This window comes from Pantherophis guttatus, chromosome 13, assembly GCF_059756535.1.
Source record: "Pantherophis guttatus breed Tessera chromosome 13, ASM5975653v1, whole genome shotgun sequence".
Classification (NCBI taxonomy): domain Eukaryota; kingdom Metazoa; phylum Chordata; class Lepidosauria; order Squamata; family Colubridae; genus Pantherophis; species Pantherophis guttatus.
The window spans coordinates 20,115,001-20,133,544 of NC_142075.1; the positions used below are offsets into that span (position 1 = coordinate 20,115,001).

General features: G+C 43.9%; 1 protein-coding gene across 4 annotated transcripts in view; it reads left to right on the plus strand.

The window, feature by feature from the left end:
* Positions 1-18,544, plus strand: part of CPEB1 (cytoplasmic polyadenylation element binding protein 1) — a 36,842-nt gene that overhangs the window by 3,424 nt on the left and 14,874 nt on the right. For 2 of the 4 annotated variants that reach the window (XM_034432634.3, XM_087877929.1), the window contains exons 2-3: positions 2,640-2,823; positions 9,105-9,296. In XM_034432634.3, coding sequence (XP_034288525.1) covers positions 2,640-2,823; positions 9,105-9,296 — 376 coding nt within the window. Of the gene's footprint in view, positions 1-2,639; positions 2,824-8,528; positions 8,843-9,104; positions 9,297-18,544 lie in introns of those variants that run through there. The other 2 variants (XM_087877930.1, XM_034432636.2) reach the window with 1 other exon arrangement.

Consider the following 18,544-nt stretch of genomic DNA (forward strand, 5'->3'; position numbering starts at 1 on the left):
TTGTTCTATGAGTGTAATATAAAGCCGTTGTAATTATAAAAAATAAAAATCCAGAATTGGAGAGGATTTTTGAATTTCAAAATCTTGACTGACCATTTCATAGTTGGGGGAACTAAGGCTTAAACGGCTTGGCCACTATTTCTTTTTCCTCCCCATCATTATGTTATTAACGACATAGTCATTTGTGATGATTCAGCAGCGGCATTGAGTGTAATTGGTGTCTTGGTATAAATGGGAAAGTATTTCCTTTGCCATTGCTGTACTAACTTCCTGCTCTCCCTTTTTGCTATGTAATCTAGCCTCGGAAAGGCAGAAAATCATGGCGACTCCATTCTAAGGTTTCGGGGCGCAGAAAACCTTGAAATACAGTGTACTAACTTAGTAGCTGCACTAATTCACATTTTTTTCAATCTAGCTTCTGTCTTTGTACACTCTCTTATTAAAGTGGGGAGGGAGGGAACACAACCTTGCTGGTTTGGCCCAAAATAATTTGGGCATGGATAGGAAAATACTGCACTGATATTAATAATTCAGTTTCTACTCCAGGTGGTAAAAATTTGCAGTTATTTCAGACGATAGGACAGTATTTCTCAACCTTGGCAACTTTAAGACGTGTGGACTTCAAAGCTCAACCAGCATGGCTACCTGGGGAATTCTGGGCGTTGAAGTCCACACATTTTAAAAATTCCCAAGGTTGAAATACCCTGTTGTAGGATAATTAGAAGTTAATGTGTAATTTTTAATTACTGCTGCTAATAAAGATCTGGCAGTAGTAACTTATTACTTTGGGTTGTTTTGAATTAGTGTCTGGACAGGTCCCTGCAGTTTTCTTGGCAAAGTTTGCCATTGCCTCCTTTCTAGGGCTGAGAAAGAGGGACTGGCCCAAGGTCACCAATTGGCCTTGTGCCTAAGGCAGGACTAGAACTCCCTGTCTCCTGGTTTCTAACCTAATGCTTTAATCACTACACTAAACTAGCTAACAGCATGGCAGGTAATTAAGTTTGTTGCTTAATGCAATTTATGCGTGAAGACAATGTCATTGTATGCACAGGGAAGGGAGCAACAGGGAATGCACAAACTAGAGAATGGATTTAATAAGTGTGTCTGGGACAGTGTTTGCCATAATTCTGCTGAAAACAACAGAAACTGAAAACTACAGTAGACAACAGTGCGCAGAATTTGGGAAGGGCGGTGCAAAATTTTGCTCTCGAGCAGGCCGTTGAGAAATCAATGAATAGGAAGAAAGTTCATTGTACATTAATTGATTTAGATAATGTACATGAAAGCAAGCAGGAATTATGGAATAAGGTGCATGAATATGGAATTGCAAGGTTGCCTGCTTAATGCGGTGGAAGTGTTACATGGTGGAAATTAAATCTGTGAGATAAAATGGACAGCTTAGTGAAGTCTCCTCGGTTGCTTAATGCAGTTATTAATAAATGTATAAGGAGTGCTTGTGATGTTGGAGGTTTCTTGGTTGTGAAGCTCGTTGTAGGTTGCTAATTTATTTATTGCAAATGTTTCCATGCTATTAGTCATATGACTCGGTGGCTTAAGGCATAACACCCAGTACATACACATTACAATAAATTAGCATTTATTATTTTGGTAATAATATGTATACTATTAACTTAGTTTCATTGTAATTTTACTAGTACCATAAAACCTTAACAGCGAGCAGCAGATGGTGCTGTAGTTTTAACTAAGAATGTGAGTGATTTGCAGCACATGTTGGGTGGATTATATGATGTAACCATGGATGTGAGCATTTCTGAATCAAAAGACCAAGGAAGTTTGTGGTTGGATGGAGTTGATGAGATCCTGAAAAAAAAGAAATTAGAATTTTACTGGACAAAAGGAAGGAAGGAAGGAATGGTTCTATAGAAATGACTTTGGAGAAAGAAAGCATAATGTTAGCCCTTAAAATTAATTTTTGATTAATTTTTATTCATATAAATTGTACCCTCAAAACAGAACTTTATATCTAATTTTATATAACTTCCCATCTCACAATTGACTTGGGTGGCATACAACACGGTTAAAAAAACTTAAATGAATAAATAAGCAAGTATTGTCATTGTAAAAACATTAAAAAGCTATACAAGACAAAGCAAAAAAGAAATATAAGCCAAGAGATGTTAATAATTGATAATAGAGCCACCTCAAGAATTGAATAATAATTCTTAATCTTTTGCCTAAAGAAATTTAAATTTCCAGCTTAACGCTCTTCGTTATAATGAGGAGGGGGAAACGCTGGCAGGTTTTCAAAATTCTATCACTGGAAATGGTATCAGTAAAGTCAAATCCCAGTGTTTGTAGACTCCGTTTCCTAATCTAGAAAAGCTTGACCACAGGACACGGTGGAATTAAGAATGAAAAGGGCATGCAAAACCATACTGAATAAGGTTGTTATTAACTACTCTTAATTATGTTTCACTTTTCCTCAGACCTTAATTTGCTAGCTTAAGATTTCAGTTTAAGGTTTCATATTCCCTACATTGTAAGGGTAAATCAGTAAATATATGTGTACAGAAATCTTGATTCAAGTTGGATGCAACCCTTTGTATTTCAGGTGCTTTCAAAGCAAGCTTTAAAAAGTTCGTGGTTTAAATCTTATTTTTCTGCCCTTTTTCTCCTAGAAGGACGGTGTTGCAAGGATCACCAAGGATTGCTGGAATAATTCGGATGTTCCAGCTCTCACCACATGCAGCAATGCTGACATTTTTCGACGAATAAACGCCATGCTCGATAATTCTCTTGACTTCAGTGGGGTCTGCACAACTCCCATCACAAAGGAAAGACGAGAGCTAGGTGACCTCATGAGTAAATATCATTCTACATTCAAATCTTACATTATTATTAGACATGACTTAAAAGTATTTGTGATTTCCAAAATTGTTCAGATGGCTTATCTCTTTCCTCTACCAGCCCATCACTTATTGGGTGCTTTTCATTTCTGTTGAATTTTACCTGGCGTAATCCCTAAGTAATATGCTTTGGAGCCTGGGGATTATGGGGTTGAAGTCCAGCAAATCTGGAAAAAGAATATCGGGGAGTAGAGAGGCAACCCCCTTAATAAGGTGGGGTTATCTTCAATATCTTTAGCACAGCAATCTACTATTGGGCAGGAAAGGGGAAAGATCATTGTTTCAAACCCATAACTTTAATTTAACGGGGTCATTACACCTCACCAAATTCAGAATTGGGATAGTCTTCAGTTCGGATCCAACCGCTGCAGTTTTATCATTAAATGACCTTGAACTTTGAAAGGTAGCCCAGCAGGAGTTGGATCACAGTAGGCTTCTGAAGAAGGAGGAGGTTCTTTCTTAATTGGCGAGTAAGCTGATATTGTAGTAAGAGTAAGCAAAAAAAACACAGTTGAGAGATTGATCATCTTTAAATTGATTCCAGATTTCTCTGTGTAATTTATAATTTTTAAAAGGGGAACTAAAAAGAGTCTCCATAAATTAGCTTCAAAAGGCGTACTCATGCTAGCTTGATTAAACTAGGATTATTGCAAAATGTGTGTAAAATTCCAGGGATCCTTAGGTTTCCCTTTGAAAATAAAGTAGTAGTAGATTTATTGACTTGTGTTTGAATCGGGGAACCCAAATTCTACACTTTGGGTATAAGTTTGCCCCAATTCCATTTTTTCTTTATCTACCAATTAAGTTAGACTTCAGAAATACTTCAGAGGAGGCACTTAAGCAGCTCCAGTAGGACTATTAAGGAACTTTCCCTTTCACTAACCCTCTTCTGGCCAACACCCAATTGTTAAAATACAATCAAATTTTAGAAAATGGCTGGCAATGCGGGGAAGAGATTTTCAGCTAATTGTTCAGAAAAGCTGAGGAAGGATGGGAGTGAACAATTAGCTGAAAATCTCTTCCCCGCATTGCCAGCCATTTTCTAAAATTTGATTGTATTTTAACAATTGGGTGTTGGCCAGAAGAGGGTTCCGGTACAGGAAGACAGCTTATTTGTCTGGTGGGACAGTGGAGTCTTGAAGACCATCACTGCAGGTTCTCAAGCAAGATGGAGCGTAATCTTAGGACAGGGGTGGGCAACTATGGCCCCTTTAGGACCTATGGACTCCCAACTCCCACAATTCCTGAGCCAACATGGAGAAGTCCACAGGTCATAAAGGACTACAGTTGCACACCCTTGTCTTAGGAGAACTCCATACACCATTGTGTCACAGATGTTGCCTTCAACATGGAATGGGCTGGGTATCCACTTTAGCTCCTGTGGGAACATCAGCAACCCAGAACTAGCCACAAAACCTGAGATCCAATGTGTCCAGTGTGTATGTGTGTGAGCAAGTACGGGCATGTGCTTTTGAGTCATCCTGGTATAAGCTGGTCCTCAATTTACTGACCTTACTTACAATTACAGTTGTAAGTCACTGCAGTCATAAGTCGAGGCATCACAAGCAGGTCCTTTGCGCGTGTGTGTGTGTATGTGTTTGGGAGCATGTGCTTTTGAGTCATTGTTGATTCTTGGTAAATCCCAGTAGATGGCATGGCAAGATGTCAGTTGTGTTGCCATTGTTCTCTCTAGGACTCGGAGAGTGAGTGGCCCAAGGTAGCTTTATGGCAAAGGTGGGACTAGAACTCCCGGTCTCCCAGTCTCTAGCCTGGTGTCTTGCCCACTCTACATCAAACTGGCTGAGTCCATTGCAGTAGCAATACAGGTAGTCCTCGGCTTACGACCACAGCTGAGCCCCAAACTTCTGTTGCTAAGGGGAGACATTTGTTAAGTGAGTCTTGCCTCGTTTTACGACCTTTCTTGCCACAGTTGTTAGGTGACTCACCATCGTTGTTAAGTTAGTAACACAGTTGTTAAGTGAATCTGTCTTGCTTGTCAGAAGGTCAAAAGAGATGATCACGTGACCAAGGGACCCCGCAACGGTCATAAATACGAGTCTGTTGCCAAGCGTCTGAATTTTGGTCACGTGATGCTGCAATGGTCTTCAATGTGAAAAATTCTACTACAGGTAGAATTCGACTTACAACAATTCGTTTAGTGACTGTTCGAAGTTACAGCAGCATTGAACAAAGGGACTTACAACCGTTTTTCACACTTAAGAACCGTTGCAGCTTCCTCCGTGGTCACGCGATCAAAATTCAAATATTTGGCACCTGACTCATATTTATGACAGTTGCAGTGTCCTGGGGTCATGCCCTTTTGCGACCTTCAGACAAGCAAAGTCAATGGGGAAGCCAGATTCGCTTAACAACCGTGTCACTAAGCACTGCAGTGATACACTTAACAACTGTGGCAAGAAAAGTTATAAAATGGAGCAAAACTCAATTCATGAATGTTTCGCTTAGCAGCAGAAATTTTGGGCTCAATTGTCGTATGTCGAGGACTACCTGTACTGGTGAGGCGAGGGGGGGGCATCACATTAGATACCCTGCATTTCTTCCCTCGGACTCCTCGAAATAACAGCGTTCGAGCCCCACCAGAGTCTCTTAATTTCAGCAGAGGCTGCCCACACAAAAAATTATCTTAGCAACCGTGAGGCTTCTTAATGAAAGCTGATATTATTAGGAAACTTGCTCCCCGCTCTCAATTTTCTTGTGATTAAAAACGGCATGGATTTTGCTTTTGCTGGTGTGGAACGGAAGCAGAAACCAAGCCCCTGATTAGAGGTAGTCCTCGACTTACAACAGTTCGTTTAGTGACCGTTTGAAGTTACGACGACACTGGAAAAAACTGGCTTTTGACTGTTCACACTTAACGACCGTTGCAGCATTCCCTGTGGTCACGAGATCAAAATTCAGACCCTTGGCCAACTGACTCATATTTATGACGGTGGCAGCGTCCCTGGGGTCTCGTGATCCCCTTTTTACGACCTTCCGACAAGCCACAAGTCCATGGGGAAGCCAGGTTCACTGCACAACCATATTAGTAACTTAACAACGGCGGTGATTCATTTAACACCCATGACAAGGAAGGTCGTAAAACGGGGCAAAACTCATTTAACAAATGTCTCGCTTAGCAACATAAATTTTTGGCTCAGTTGTGGTCGTAAGTTGAGACTACCCGTACTGGCCCATGCAGTGTTCTTCTCAGACAGAGTATTATTAGGATGAGCTTCACTCTTATCCAGTAAAAAGGAAGCATTGCTGGCCACTTTCTGATTGAACCACTGATACATCTTTTAAAAAATCTAAAATGGAAAGTTCAAATGTCATTTCTGGGAATAATTCCTGCCAAGTTATGCTGGAGGGAATTGCATGACTAAACATTTTGCTATATTTTCCTAATCTAATACACCCTTTCTGTTCCTGGAAGAGTAGAGTAGAGTTGAGGAGTAGAGTAGAGTAGAGGTAGGGTAGAATAGAGAATAGAATAGAATAGAATAGAATAGAATAGAATAGAATAGAATAGAATAGAATAGAATAGAATAGAATAGAATAGAATAGAATAGAATAACAGAGGTGGAAGGGACCTTGGAGGTCTTCTAGTCCAACCCCCTGCTTACGCACGAAACCCTACACCACTTCAGACAAATGGTTATCCAACATCATCTTAAAAACTTCCAGTGTTGGAGCATTTACAACTTCTGGAGGCAAGTTGTTCCACTGGTTAATTGATTTAGGATTAGAGAATAACAGAGTTGGAAGGGACCTTAGAGGTCTTCTAGTCCAACCCCCTGCTCAGGCAGGAAACCCCATACCGTTTCAGACAGATGGTTGTCTGATCTCTTCTTAAAAACCTCCACTGTTGGAAAATTCATGACTTCTGGAGTTAAGTTGTTCCACTGATGAATTGTTCTCCCTGTCAGGAAATTCCTCCTTAGTTCTAAGTTGCTTCTCTCCTTGATTAGTTTCCACCCATTGCTTCTTGTCCTGTCCTCGGGTGCTTTGGAGAATAGCTTGACTCCCTCTTCTTTGTGGCAACCCCTGAGATATTGGAACACTGCTATCATGTCTCCCCTAGTCCTTCTTTTCATTAAACTAGACATACCCAGTTCCAGCAACCGTTCTTCATATGTTTCAGCCTCTGGTCCCCTAATCCTCTTTGTTGCTCTTCTCTGCACTCTTTCTCTAAAGCAGGGGTCTCCAACCTTGGCAACTTTAAGACTTGTTGAACTTCAACTCCCAGAGTTCCTCAGCCAGCTTTGCTGGTAAAGATGATAGAACTGTCTAAGACGGCTAAATTGATTTCTGTAATCAGCGAAAAGTTTATGTTGCTGATTGGAAAACCCCCTATTAAATCTTCCTTACTCTAGCTAGCAAAATGATGTTATCTTCACATTTGGCTGGTGTTTTATCCTCCTATTTGAATTCTACCTGCCCTTAACAGAATGGGCTAGATTTATACAACCCTACACCAAGCAAAAACACATGATGGCTTAGTGTAATCCATGAAGCCAGCTTGTATTTTAGTCAAAACTTGGTTTCAAGGTGATCAGCAGCCTAAATTAAAATTTTTAATAGCAACTTTAAAAAAAGAGAGTTGAAACTTAATCTTTGCAAACTCTGATGAGAATATCATTGGGTTAATATTAGGTTTTTTTCTACTGGCATAATCAGAAGTGCCCAACATTTGCAAAATTTTGCATAAAGCTTGCAAGGATAACAAACTATGTTAGTTTAAAGATTTAAGACGGGAACTTTGCTCACTTTCTGAAGGCAAGGAGAAGATCTATTTTGCATTAATGGCTGTGACAGCTAAGAACTAAGTTCTGAATCAACTCGGCTTCTGCATAGAGGCATCCTAGATTTTAAGCAGCATTTACTTACCTAAAACCCTCAAGTTAGATAAGAGATAATCACGAGCATGCCCTTGACCCCAAATGACATGATTTGCAATAAGCTGACTTTCGCATCCTGCTAGTGTTGCATTGGCTGTTCTTTTGCATCCTAGAAAATGTAAACTAATCCTGGAAGGAGCTTTTCTGGAGAACAGGCCAGGCCTGGGAAAGCAAATCCTGTTTTCTTAGCAAGCCCAGAGGATGGCGTAAGAAACTTGTCTACGTGTGATAACGATGCTATGGAAGGAAGGAAAATGGGGCTTGCAGTGGAGATAACCTCTCCATGGCCCAGTTCCCACCCCCATCTCTGCATTATGCTGGAACTGGAAAAATAACGCTGCATTTTTTTTCCTTATAAACATATTTGGGTGAAGTCACAAGCAGAGAGGGATGCCCCCCCCCCCATCCGTAAGAAATCTGTGACTACAGTCATTGGAGGAAAAAAAAAGATTTTTTAGGGTGCTGGCTGCTTCCTCCACCCCGTGCCCTTTTTATGACCGTCCATATCGGGCATTGCCCTCTTTTCAAGTCTAGGCAAATTTCTAGCTAAGAATCTCCCCTCCCCCCACCCTCTAAAGGCTATCCATAGTCATAAACAATGCAAAGAGACAGCGAAACCGATTGCCAAGTTTTCAAGCAAAGAGATGATGCTAGCAGAATCGTGAAGCTTTGCATTTTTCCCTGCCTTCGAGGGCCTGCGCCAGCAGCTGGAAGCTTTCCAGGGGGGAAAAAAGATTTTGGGGGGGCGTGGGCGGGGCTAGGAGAGAGCACCAAGCCGATAGTGTGATCTCTCTGTCTCTCTTTCGCTCGCTCTCTGTGGCTGCCGCTCTGCTACAGCTGTTGCTGGAGGGGTGGCTGACTGTAGCCACCTCCCTTGCACTGCTGCTAGCTAAAGCCCGGCTTGTCTCGTCTCTCTCTTCGCTCGCTGCTGTAAGAGAGACGTTCCTGGGGCTGGCTGGTGGCCGCTGCACCTCCTGCATGCTGCCTAGACTCCCATGGGCAGGTTTGCTCTCCACCTCTCTCCTCTAAGCGAAGATGTGGTTGTGTTGCATGGCCGAGTGACGTCTATGGCACACGGTAAGCATCAGCAGTTCGATCACATGCTGGGCCAGTCAGTAGTGCAGGCGGGATAGGAAGGTGGAAGGTAGAAGCAAGCTCTGTTTACAGGCCATATGGTACTTTCGCTCCGATGTGGATGTGAGAAGTCGCTGCCTGCGGAAGCGTCCCCTGAACGCTGCGAGATCGGGCTGGGTGGGGAACTCCCCGACACCTGTGCGGGTCCTTGTGGCTTTTCATTGTGTTGTGTGTCCCCCCCCCTCCCCCTTTCCTGTTTGAGCAGAGTTTCCAGACTCCGAGGGAACAGGGACCGCAAGCAGGATGCTCTTCCCCTCTTCTGTCCAGGAGTCTCCGCGTGGTTTGCCCGACGCCAGCGACCTGTGCCTTGGATTGCAGTCTCTCAGCTTGCCAGGGTGGGATAGGCCGTGGAGCACTCAGGATACAGATGCTGCAGCCCAGCCAAGCACGCAGTCTGGTAAGGGAATCTGCTGACGCACAGCAACAGTTGCTGGATTGCCTTTTGCAGCTCTGTCATCAGCAGCTGGTCTTGGTGAATGAACAGATCCTGGGCAGTTTTCCTTCCTTCCTTCCTTCCTTCCTTCCTTCCTTCCTTCCTTCCTTCCTTCCTTCCTTCCTTCCTTCCTTCCTTCCTTCCTTCCTTCCTTCCTTCCTTCCTTCCTAACAAACCCACCCATAAGGAGTCATAACTTTCTAAGTTTGAAGCAGTACAGAGAATATATGGGTTAATATTTGGAAGCGAGTTTTTTTCCAACCACATTTTTGGGGATGGTCCTGCAGGCACATGGGTTGGTCTATGCAGACTGTTTGTAACAGAGACGATGGAAAGGAGTTGGCTTTTGTTTATCCAGTCCTTAACTCCCAAGTTGATTCCAAGCTGATTTAGACCGGTTAGTAGTTGTATGTGTTCAGACTGGGGGGATATTTTCAGTTGCTTACTGGATGCTCCAGAGCCAAACATTAAAAGAGATGAGTGACAATGCTGCTTAGATCTGGGGTCGGGACTCTTCTTTTTGTGTCCTGTTTATTATTATTATTGTTTATAATAATACTTTTTAATTTTAGAGAAAACCGTGCTCTATTGTTTTGCCTTAAACCTAAGCTGTCCCTAAAATATGGAACGCTTATACCTGTTCCATACGGCGTTGACTTCCCACGTTTGACCTTCTTGGTCAAAACGGAGCATTGTACAAAGGACGGTGACTAGGCACCTATTGTGGTGAAGGCGTGTGTTGTGCATTAATCCCAGATTTTCCAGGATCCGTGGTGAAGGTTGGAACCCATAGCATTGTTGCAGGACCTCTCCACATACACCATTGGTAGGATTTTTAGAGGACTGTCTAGGCCGTTACAAGCCCTTATGGCATCCACCTATGAATTCAGATAGGATTTGAATGGCTTTGGAGGAGCTAAGGGGCAGACAAGACTTCACTTGTCTGCCCCTTAGGTTGCTGAAGCTTCTTGGTGTCCATCCATTGTATTGTAACTGGACTAAGACCAGCTTATTTTTATGCTGCCATGCCATAGTCTTACCTGCAGCTCTACAAGGCTATCTAGGATTACAGCTCAAAAGCCCCGTAGAGAAAAACCACACCTAATTGTACTTCCTTGTTGCCATTGCTGGCAACATTAGCAGTCTGGAATTGGCAAATTGAACTGCAGCCTTTCGTCAGATGGCCTCAGGTCGTGGCTGGTGAGGCTCTAAACGACAGTGGCTGTCTGTAGAAGGCTTTTATAACAGACGGCACTTGGTCGTTCTTGGCATCTCCTGATCGTTTCAGAAGTCTTGACCTGCTAATTGTAACCTTTGAACTCCTTGTCTTGCCGTAGGGGTACGCAGGCTAGGGCTGGGTATTTCTGCAGACGTTTTGAGGTGGGGCAAAACCGGAACTTGCCAACCGTGGGAATGTATAAAACAATAGAGGTCTTGCTTTTTGAGAGGCCCTGTGGGAAAAAAAGTTAGTGGTGTTTGGTCAGTTAGCAGGATCAAAATGGGGTCTTCTCCCTGTCCTTAACACCGTGTCCCATGTGCATCAAAGAGTTCTCACAGTAGGGAATTTGGGGGGGGGGGACTCCTAAATAACATGTAGACAGACAGCACTGAGGGTTTCTAAGAAGAGGAAAAATTCCCAACCCTGTCTGGGGAAGTTCAGAATAATTTTCTCAGATTTCCTGTAAGCCATCCTTTTGGCCCAATTATAAAAGCGCATAGCTTCCGTGCTGGGTGAGCAGCACTCCCAATTTATCAAATTGTCATTTTGTCTTTGAAGAGAACTGCTGTGACATCAAATGGACAAATTCCACAGTTGCAGCTGATGGAAAATTAAATTTTATTTACCGGTCTAAAGGCGTTCATTGTCTGAGACTGTATTCCAGAGGCATGATTGCGTTGCAGAAATAGTTGAATGCTCTCTTTCTATTCCTTTGGCATTTGAATTCTATTATTCTAGCACCGTGGCGTGATCTATATAGTGACCCTGATACTAAATATACTTCTGTGTGAAGAATTATTGGGCACAGTGAATTAACCCTTCGCCGTCCCATGTTTAGCTCAACCTGACACTTAAAACATCCTTCTCAGTTTAAGAGAGACTGGGTAGAGAATTGGGTTAGGAGTAGCACCAGATTTCTATGTCATGGCCGTTTAAAAAAAACAATACAGAGTCCGTGGCAAACTCGGAAGCTGAGTTTATATTTGTTCATCCAACTTTATGCTGCATTGTAAGACTGCAGCTTTCATAGAAACCTCACCCTGATAAGGAAAAAAAGTAGGGCTGAGACATCAAAAGTACCTGAACAGGATCTGGGAACGAGAGAAGTCCAATTCCAAATCCAAGTATTACACTTGGGAATTAGTGAGCTTTAGGGAGGGTGCCAGGTTCCAAATCCTGCGTAGATCCCTGTTTATTCTTTTCTCCAGCCCCACCCCCTATACAATGACTTTGCAACGGAGGGGATGCAGGTGCAATATTGGGGGAGAAGGACCATCCATGGGGAAGAGAAGGCCAAATGCTCCTGTGCATTGTTGGGCAGAGGGAGAATTCTCTTTGAAGAAGGTAGCTCCTCTGGCCAAAAGCCTAGGATGCTGGGTCTGGAGTTAGATTTCAGGCAGGCAGCTCCCTTGCTGGGTTTTGATGCAGCAGCTGGCAGAGTGTCTGGCACGAGAACTGCAGCATTGCCTGGGTTTGTCGAGATCCCAGCCCGTGGGGTAGGGATGAATGCCCCTGCCAAGGAGGGAAACAGCATCTTTGGTCTCTGGGCAGTTTGGAAGCTTCTACAATGACTCAGCTGCACCAAGCTTGAGGGAGTTGGCTGGCGAGTGCAAAAAAGTTTGCAACCAGGCTAAAAATACGATTGCTGATTTGCACTCTCGGAGTGCTCGGGCTTTGCCTTCGGATGTGCTTGGAATCCAGACAGGCTGTTGTGACTCTTCTAAATCCGGATGCCTCTTTTGGGTGGGGCCAGCAGGGATTTAAAGATGGAGCTTGGTGTGTGTGTGTGTGTGTGTGTTAAATCAAGGCGTGCAACCATACTGTTTCTCTTGAAGTCCAGTATTGTTGGAGGGCGCTGGCAGATACCCTGTGGCAGACTGGCAAGGAGCCCCTTCCCCTGTAATGGACTGCAGAAAAGGGGCTCAGAGCAGGCAGCCTGGCACCCTTCTTCCAGGGGAGGCTGGTAACCTTAGGAGCAATTTGCATATGTCTCCAAGCCTCTTTGCCATTGGCTGCAGAAGGTCAGAAGGCGGAGATTGATGGAGCAGATTAACCCCCCCCCCCTTTGGTTTAATAATGGAGGCACCTGGCTATTGACCGGGAGACGGTGAGTTCTAGTTCCGCCTTAGACATGAAAGCCAGCTGGGTGACTTTCGACCAGTCCCCTCTCTCTCAGCCAAACCCACCTCACAGGGTGGTTGTGGGGAAAATGGGAGGGAAGGAGCATAGCCCTCTTTTGAGTTGAAAAGTAATAAAGGCGGGATATAAATAAATAAATAAATATCGCCTCCTGGTTTTGCTGCATTGGAAATGATTGCAGGTTTGGCCGTTCTTATTTTTGTTTGGCCATCCACTTTCCACCTCAACGAGTTCTTAAGGATACTGCAAACAATTTGTTCCCAATTTTGTGTTTGCAGTCTGTCCCCTCTGCCCCGTGGCAATCTCGTCTCCAGCCAGAAATGTTTAGACAGAGAAATAATTTCAGATTGAACAACTCTCTTAAGTCAGCATCAACCAACAGTATTGCAGACGTGGGAAAGCAGATGCTCCTATTTTGGGGTATACGCTGTTATATTTCTATATAAGTAATCCTTGACTCCTGATTCAGTTTGGACCGGAATTTGGGCCTCTTTTTAAGTGATGCAGTTGTTAAACGAGTCATCGGGTCCGATTTTATTTTTACTGTGGTGGTTAAGCAAATCACAGAGCCATTAAGTGGCTCCTGATTCTGCCATTGACTTTACTTGTTGAAAGCTGGCTGGCACGGCCGCAAATGGTGACCAGGTAACCCCAGGACACTGCAGCCATCATAAAGTCAGGCCGGTTGCCAGGTGCTCAGATTTTGATCACGTGACCCTGGGAATACTGCAATGGTCGTAAGGGCGAGGACCTCGCGTGAAAAAAAGTCACATTTTTCAGTGCCATTTTCAAATGGTTGCCAAATTGTAAGTCAAGAACTACCTGTAGTCAGTGTGCATAGAGAGAGAGAGAGAGAGATTGAGAGATAATTAGGTAGGTAGGTAGGTAGGTAGATAGATGAGAGAGAGAGAGAGGGAGGGAGAGAGGAGAGATAATTAGATAGAGATAGATAGATGATAGATAGATAGATAGATAGATAGATAGATAGATAGATAGATAGATAGATGGATGGATGGATGGATGGATGGATGGATGGATGTGAGGGGGGAGACAATTAGAGATGTAGGTAGGTAGGTAGGTAGGTAGATGAGAGATAACTAGACATAATTAGATGGATGAGGGGGAGATAGATAGATAGATAGATAGACAGACAGAGATAGATAGATAGATAGATAGATAGATAGATAGATAGATAGATAGATAGATAGATAGAAGAGATAATTAGATGGATGAGGGGGAGAGCGAGAGGGGGAGAGAGATAATTAGATAGATAGATAGATAGATAGATAGATAGATAGATAGATAGATGAGAGAGAGAGATAATTAGATAGAGAGATACCCATTGTCTTCTCTTCCTTCTATTTTATGCGTAAATAAAATATTAGATGCAGAATTTATTACAGGAAATAAAATAAGGAGTCCTTTATTTGTAATATAGTTCGAGCAGGTTGGGAATCCAAATCAAGGCTCTTAAGTATGCATCAGTAGCAGCAATTCACAATTGTGAATTGTGCAAGTATGGGATTATCCCCATATTCTTTTCCCAAACTGTCATTTAGTGGTGGGTCGCATCCCTTTTGAACCCAGGGATAGATAGAGGACAGGCTTATTTTTAAAGAAACAACAACAACCTTCTACCTCCTCATTGAGAGGCTGATACACAACAATTCTCATCTCTTGTCAAGATGATTGTTTTTAATCTACTACTCGATTCTGACATTTTGAGGCTGCCTTTCCAAAGCCACATCTCTCCCAAAGTGACCAGTGATGAAGACAAGAATATCTTGAGTGCTCCTCTGCTTAACATTACCACTTGCTTTCTAGTAAGGGGAAAGCCACTTTTGGGGTTTTTTTTGCAATCTTGTTCAGAGTACAATGCTCTTGCAAAGGGTGAGGTCTGGGGAAGATTAATTATTATCGGGAGCATTGGGGGGGAGGGAGAAGTCCCTTCAAGTTTGCTACTGGGTGTAGGGACCAGTAGTGGGTTCCACTTACCTTCAATACCGGTTCGGAACTGTGAGTGTGTGCACGGTGCTTCTGTGCATGCGTAGAGTGTCTGTGATGATGTCTGGGCGGGTAGGTGGAGCCTCCCGTCGCTGCCCCTACCAGTTCGCACGAACCGGTAGAAACCCACCACTGGTAGGGACTTAGAAAAACCAATATGGAGTTCATGAATTCTGAATTTCTGCAGTTGGTTACGCTACAGGGAGTTTCATATTCCATTTTTTTTTCTTCCTCCTTTTTACTGCCCGATTTATTCCACGGAGGAGATTTCAGAAGAAGAGCTGAGTCACGAGTGTTAATAGATGGGCAGTTGGCCTTGGGGAGTGGCAGATAGACAAAAGCAACAGAAATAAATCAGAAGATAAAAAGACCTGCTTAATTTTATTCTTGGGAGAGGCTGTTCCAGAGTGAGCATGCTGAAGTGATGCTCTGAGACATCATTTTCTAATAACATCTTTGGAAAATCTCGGTTAAGAGGATTCCTTTGTGTTTCCTCCAAAGGTTTATTCCGAAGGATGCTCTGACTGTTTTCTTAAAGATGGATTTAAAGGGTCTTCTTAAAGCTTTGGCTGTTAAAGGCTGAACTCCTGGTTCATCTTTGCTTGCTTTGTGTGGCTGGTGATATTGAATTGTTTGCTTTCTGCACCGTGAAATATTTTTTGTTGCATTAATTGTAAGCCCTTTGCACTTGCCCTTTGAGAGACAGACGGAAAGAAAACTTTCTTAGGACGCTTTTAGAGTGGAGATGGAAGGAATGAAAGGAAGTCCATTTCAAAGGAGATGTACGCCAGCTTGCAAGGACTACCTATCTCAGTCCAGGAGAAAATCCTTTTTTTTAACTTGTCTGGGTTTGCTTAGCTCAGTGGTGGCAAACGTATGGCACGCGTGCCAGAGGTGGCAAGCAAAGTCCTCTCTGTGGGCACGCGCTCCATCACCCCAGCTGTTTTGGGTCTCTGCCGTGCATGCGTGCGTGCCCCCCGCCGGCTAGCTGGTCTTTGGGTCTCTGCCGCACATGCGTGGGGCACGGGCGTATGCACAGGACACGCCTGCGCCTTGCACTTTGGGCACGCACACACACTTTGGGCATTCAGTGCCTAAAAGATTCGCCATCACTGGCTTAGTTCTTCTGTGGCTTCTCATTTGTGCTACAGATGCTTGATAGGGGCTTCATCACGGGAGGTTTTTAAGAAAAGACTAGACTATCTGAAACGGTACAGGGCAGTGATGGCGAACCGAAAAGGCAAGTGCACGCAGGCGGCACCAAGTGCGGAAAAGGGAGCATTTTGTGCACACTTATCAGAGCCGTGACCAGGAGAAAGAGTTGCCCAGAGGGTATGCGCACGCTGGATAAGGTACTTCCAGTTTCCGGTGCACACATGCGCGCCAGCCAGTAAGTCTTCCGGTTACTGCTGCGCATGCTCGCGCACTGATCAGCTGGCCAGCACGCCAGAAAACGGAAGATCAGCTCTTCCGGTTTCCAGCAGTGCCGCCTGCACGAAGGCTGTAAAGAGTTGTGAATGCAATAAGAAGAATCCGGAAAAACTGTTTCCCGAGGATCAAACTGTTCGGCTGGGCCCTGGCATTCTGGCGATCCTTCCCTGAAAGTCAGAAAGACGCAGAATGTAGTTGATGCTGCAGAATTCAAAGAATTGGGCATGTGGAATTCTGGGAAAACAAATTTGTACTCTAGCTATCTTTTTTGCAGTAGGATGTTACACTCACTCACACACAGACAAACACACACCATGGTTACAGGGAATAAAACAGCCACATTTATATTGGAAAAGATCAGAGTAATTTTAATCTGGAGTGAGGTAGTGGGTTTGCAAGGAAGGGCAGTTAGACTGCTATTTAATTCACCCCTTGCACGTTTTAAATCTTCTGATTGCATTAGATTGCTTTTTTATTACCTTGTGGTTTTAAAACTATAGCTCTTTTTTACAGACTTATCTTTTTTATTATTTTGATATTGCCAAGTGTCCTAGGAATGTAACGGATGGGTCTTGTAAAATGTTACTGTGCAACTCACATAATGGTGAGCATCTGTTCCTAAAACCTAATTTGCCTTTTTACCTTTTTTCAACATTTTGGGTGCATTTTGCCATTTTTCGTTTTTTTGCAACAGGCAAGTACAGTTTTACAATTAATTCAACAAAAAATATTCTACGTTTGTTAGATAACAACACGCCGGTTCTGGCAGGATGGGGTGGGGGGCAATGGAAGGATCATATTTTTTTGCAGTCATCTGGTCATTAGCACTCTCCCTGAGACCTCTTGAGGCCACTTGGAGGTTTATCTGTGCCCTCAGGGTCCCCTGAATTGTCCAAATGGCTGTGGAACCTTCTTGGAACTGCTGAAAGGACTGTGTTGTAGACTGGAAATTAGGTAGTGTCTTATATCCCTCCCCCTCTGTTGATCCCTTTTTCATACTAGCCGTCCTCTCTAGCTGCATCCCTTCAATGATATAAGGCCATGATGGCGAACCTATGGCACATGTGCTCGAAGTGGCACACGGAGCCATGTCGGCTGGCACGCACGGCATCGTCCATTCCTCTTCCGGGTTTCCGGCACATATGTGTGGCCAACTATCAGCTGGCCTTCATGTATGCGGCGGGGCTGGAGACTGGAAGAGCTGGTCTTCCCTTTTCTGGCATGAGCATGCGCGCTGGCCAGCGGATCGTCGCGTGTGCATGCGTGCCAGTAACCGGAAGACATGCGGGCCAGTGCCGGAAGTCCATTTTCCATTGTGCGCATGCCCCCTGTGCAGCTCCTGTTTTGGGTCGTGGATGAGCGCACGCGCACACTCTCTTTTTGGCACTCGGTGCCGAAAAGGTTTGCCTTCTCCCAATGGACTGTGGAATGGTCCAGAAATGGGTTGATACAGTGCAATCTGCCCAGAGGCTGAGTCGTAACTTTTCGGGCCACGCCCCCTCTTGTGACCGTTGGGGCCCAGTTTTCGACTCAGTCTTCTGACAGAGACACCTTTTTGTAGTTGCTCCTGTTCAACGCATTTCTGGACATTCCGTTGTTCTTTGGATCAGGTTTTCTTCCGTTCCTTTCCTTATTAGCAAGAGCGAGCTCAGCTTGACTGTAGAGACTCCTGAGCATGGGATTGGACTAGAAAAGGGTTCTCCAACCTTGGCAACTTTAAGACTTGTGGACTTCAACTCCCAGAATTCCTCAGCCAGGAGGAATTCTGGGAGTTGAAGTCCACAAGTCTTAAAGTAGCCAAGGTTGGAGATCCCTGGACGAGAAGACCTCCAAGGTGCCTCCCAGGTCAATGATTCTACCTTCCTCTGAACGTAGCCTGCAGTTTCTGGCTGACAAAAGGGTGTCGGCTCCTACCTTTAGATCTTGAAGCACAGCATGTTTCATTAACATCTAAAAATAAACAAACTGCTAATATAGCAGTTGCACAGTAACTTGTCTCGGAAGAATTATTTATCTAAACCCCTCTCGGCTCACAGTGTTCCAGCGATCTTTGCAAGATCTCCTGGGATTCCTGATGTTTACAGTGAGACACGGTTGGCTTTCTCTGACCTCGAATACCTGAAAGGGAATATATATATATTTTTCTGAAAGTTATTCCCTGGGGTCAGTTCAGTTTTGTTTGCCACCGTGATCTTAGGAGGCTTCTGAAGTTGGCAGTCATGAAGTAGAGGCAGTCTTCGACTTACGACCATAATGGAGCCCCAGATCTTTGTTGCTAGGCGAAATATTTGTTCGGGGAATTTTGCCTCATTTTACGACCTTCTGTGCCACAGTTGTTAATTGAATTGCTGCTGTTGTTTTTAAGCTGGTTAACACGGTTGTTAAGTGATTCTCATAGCATCCGCTAAGAAGGCTCACC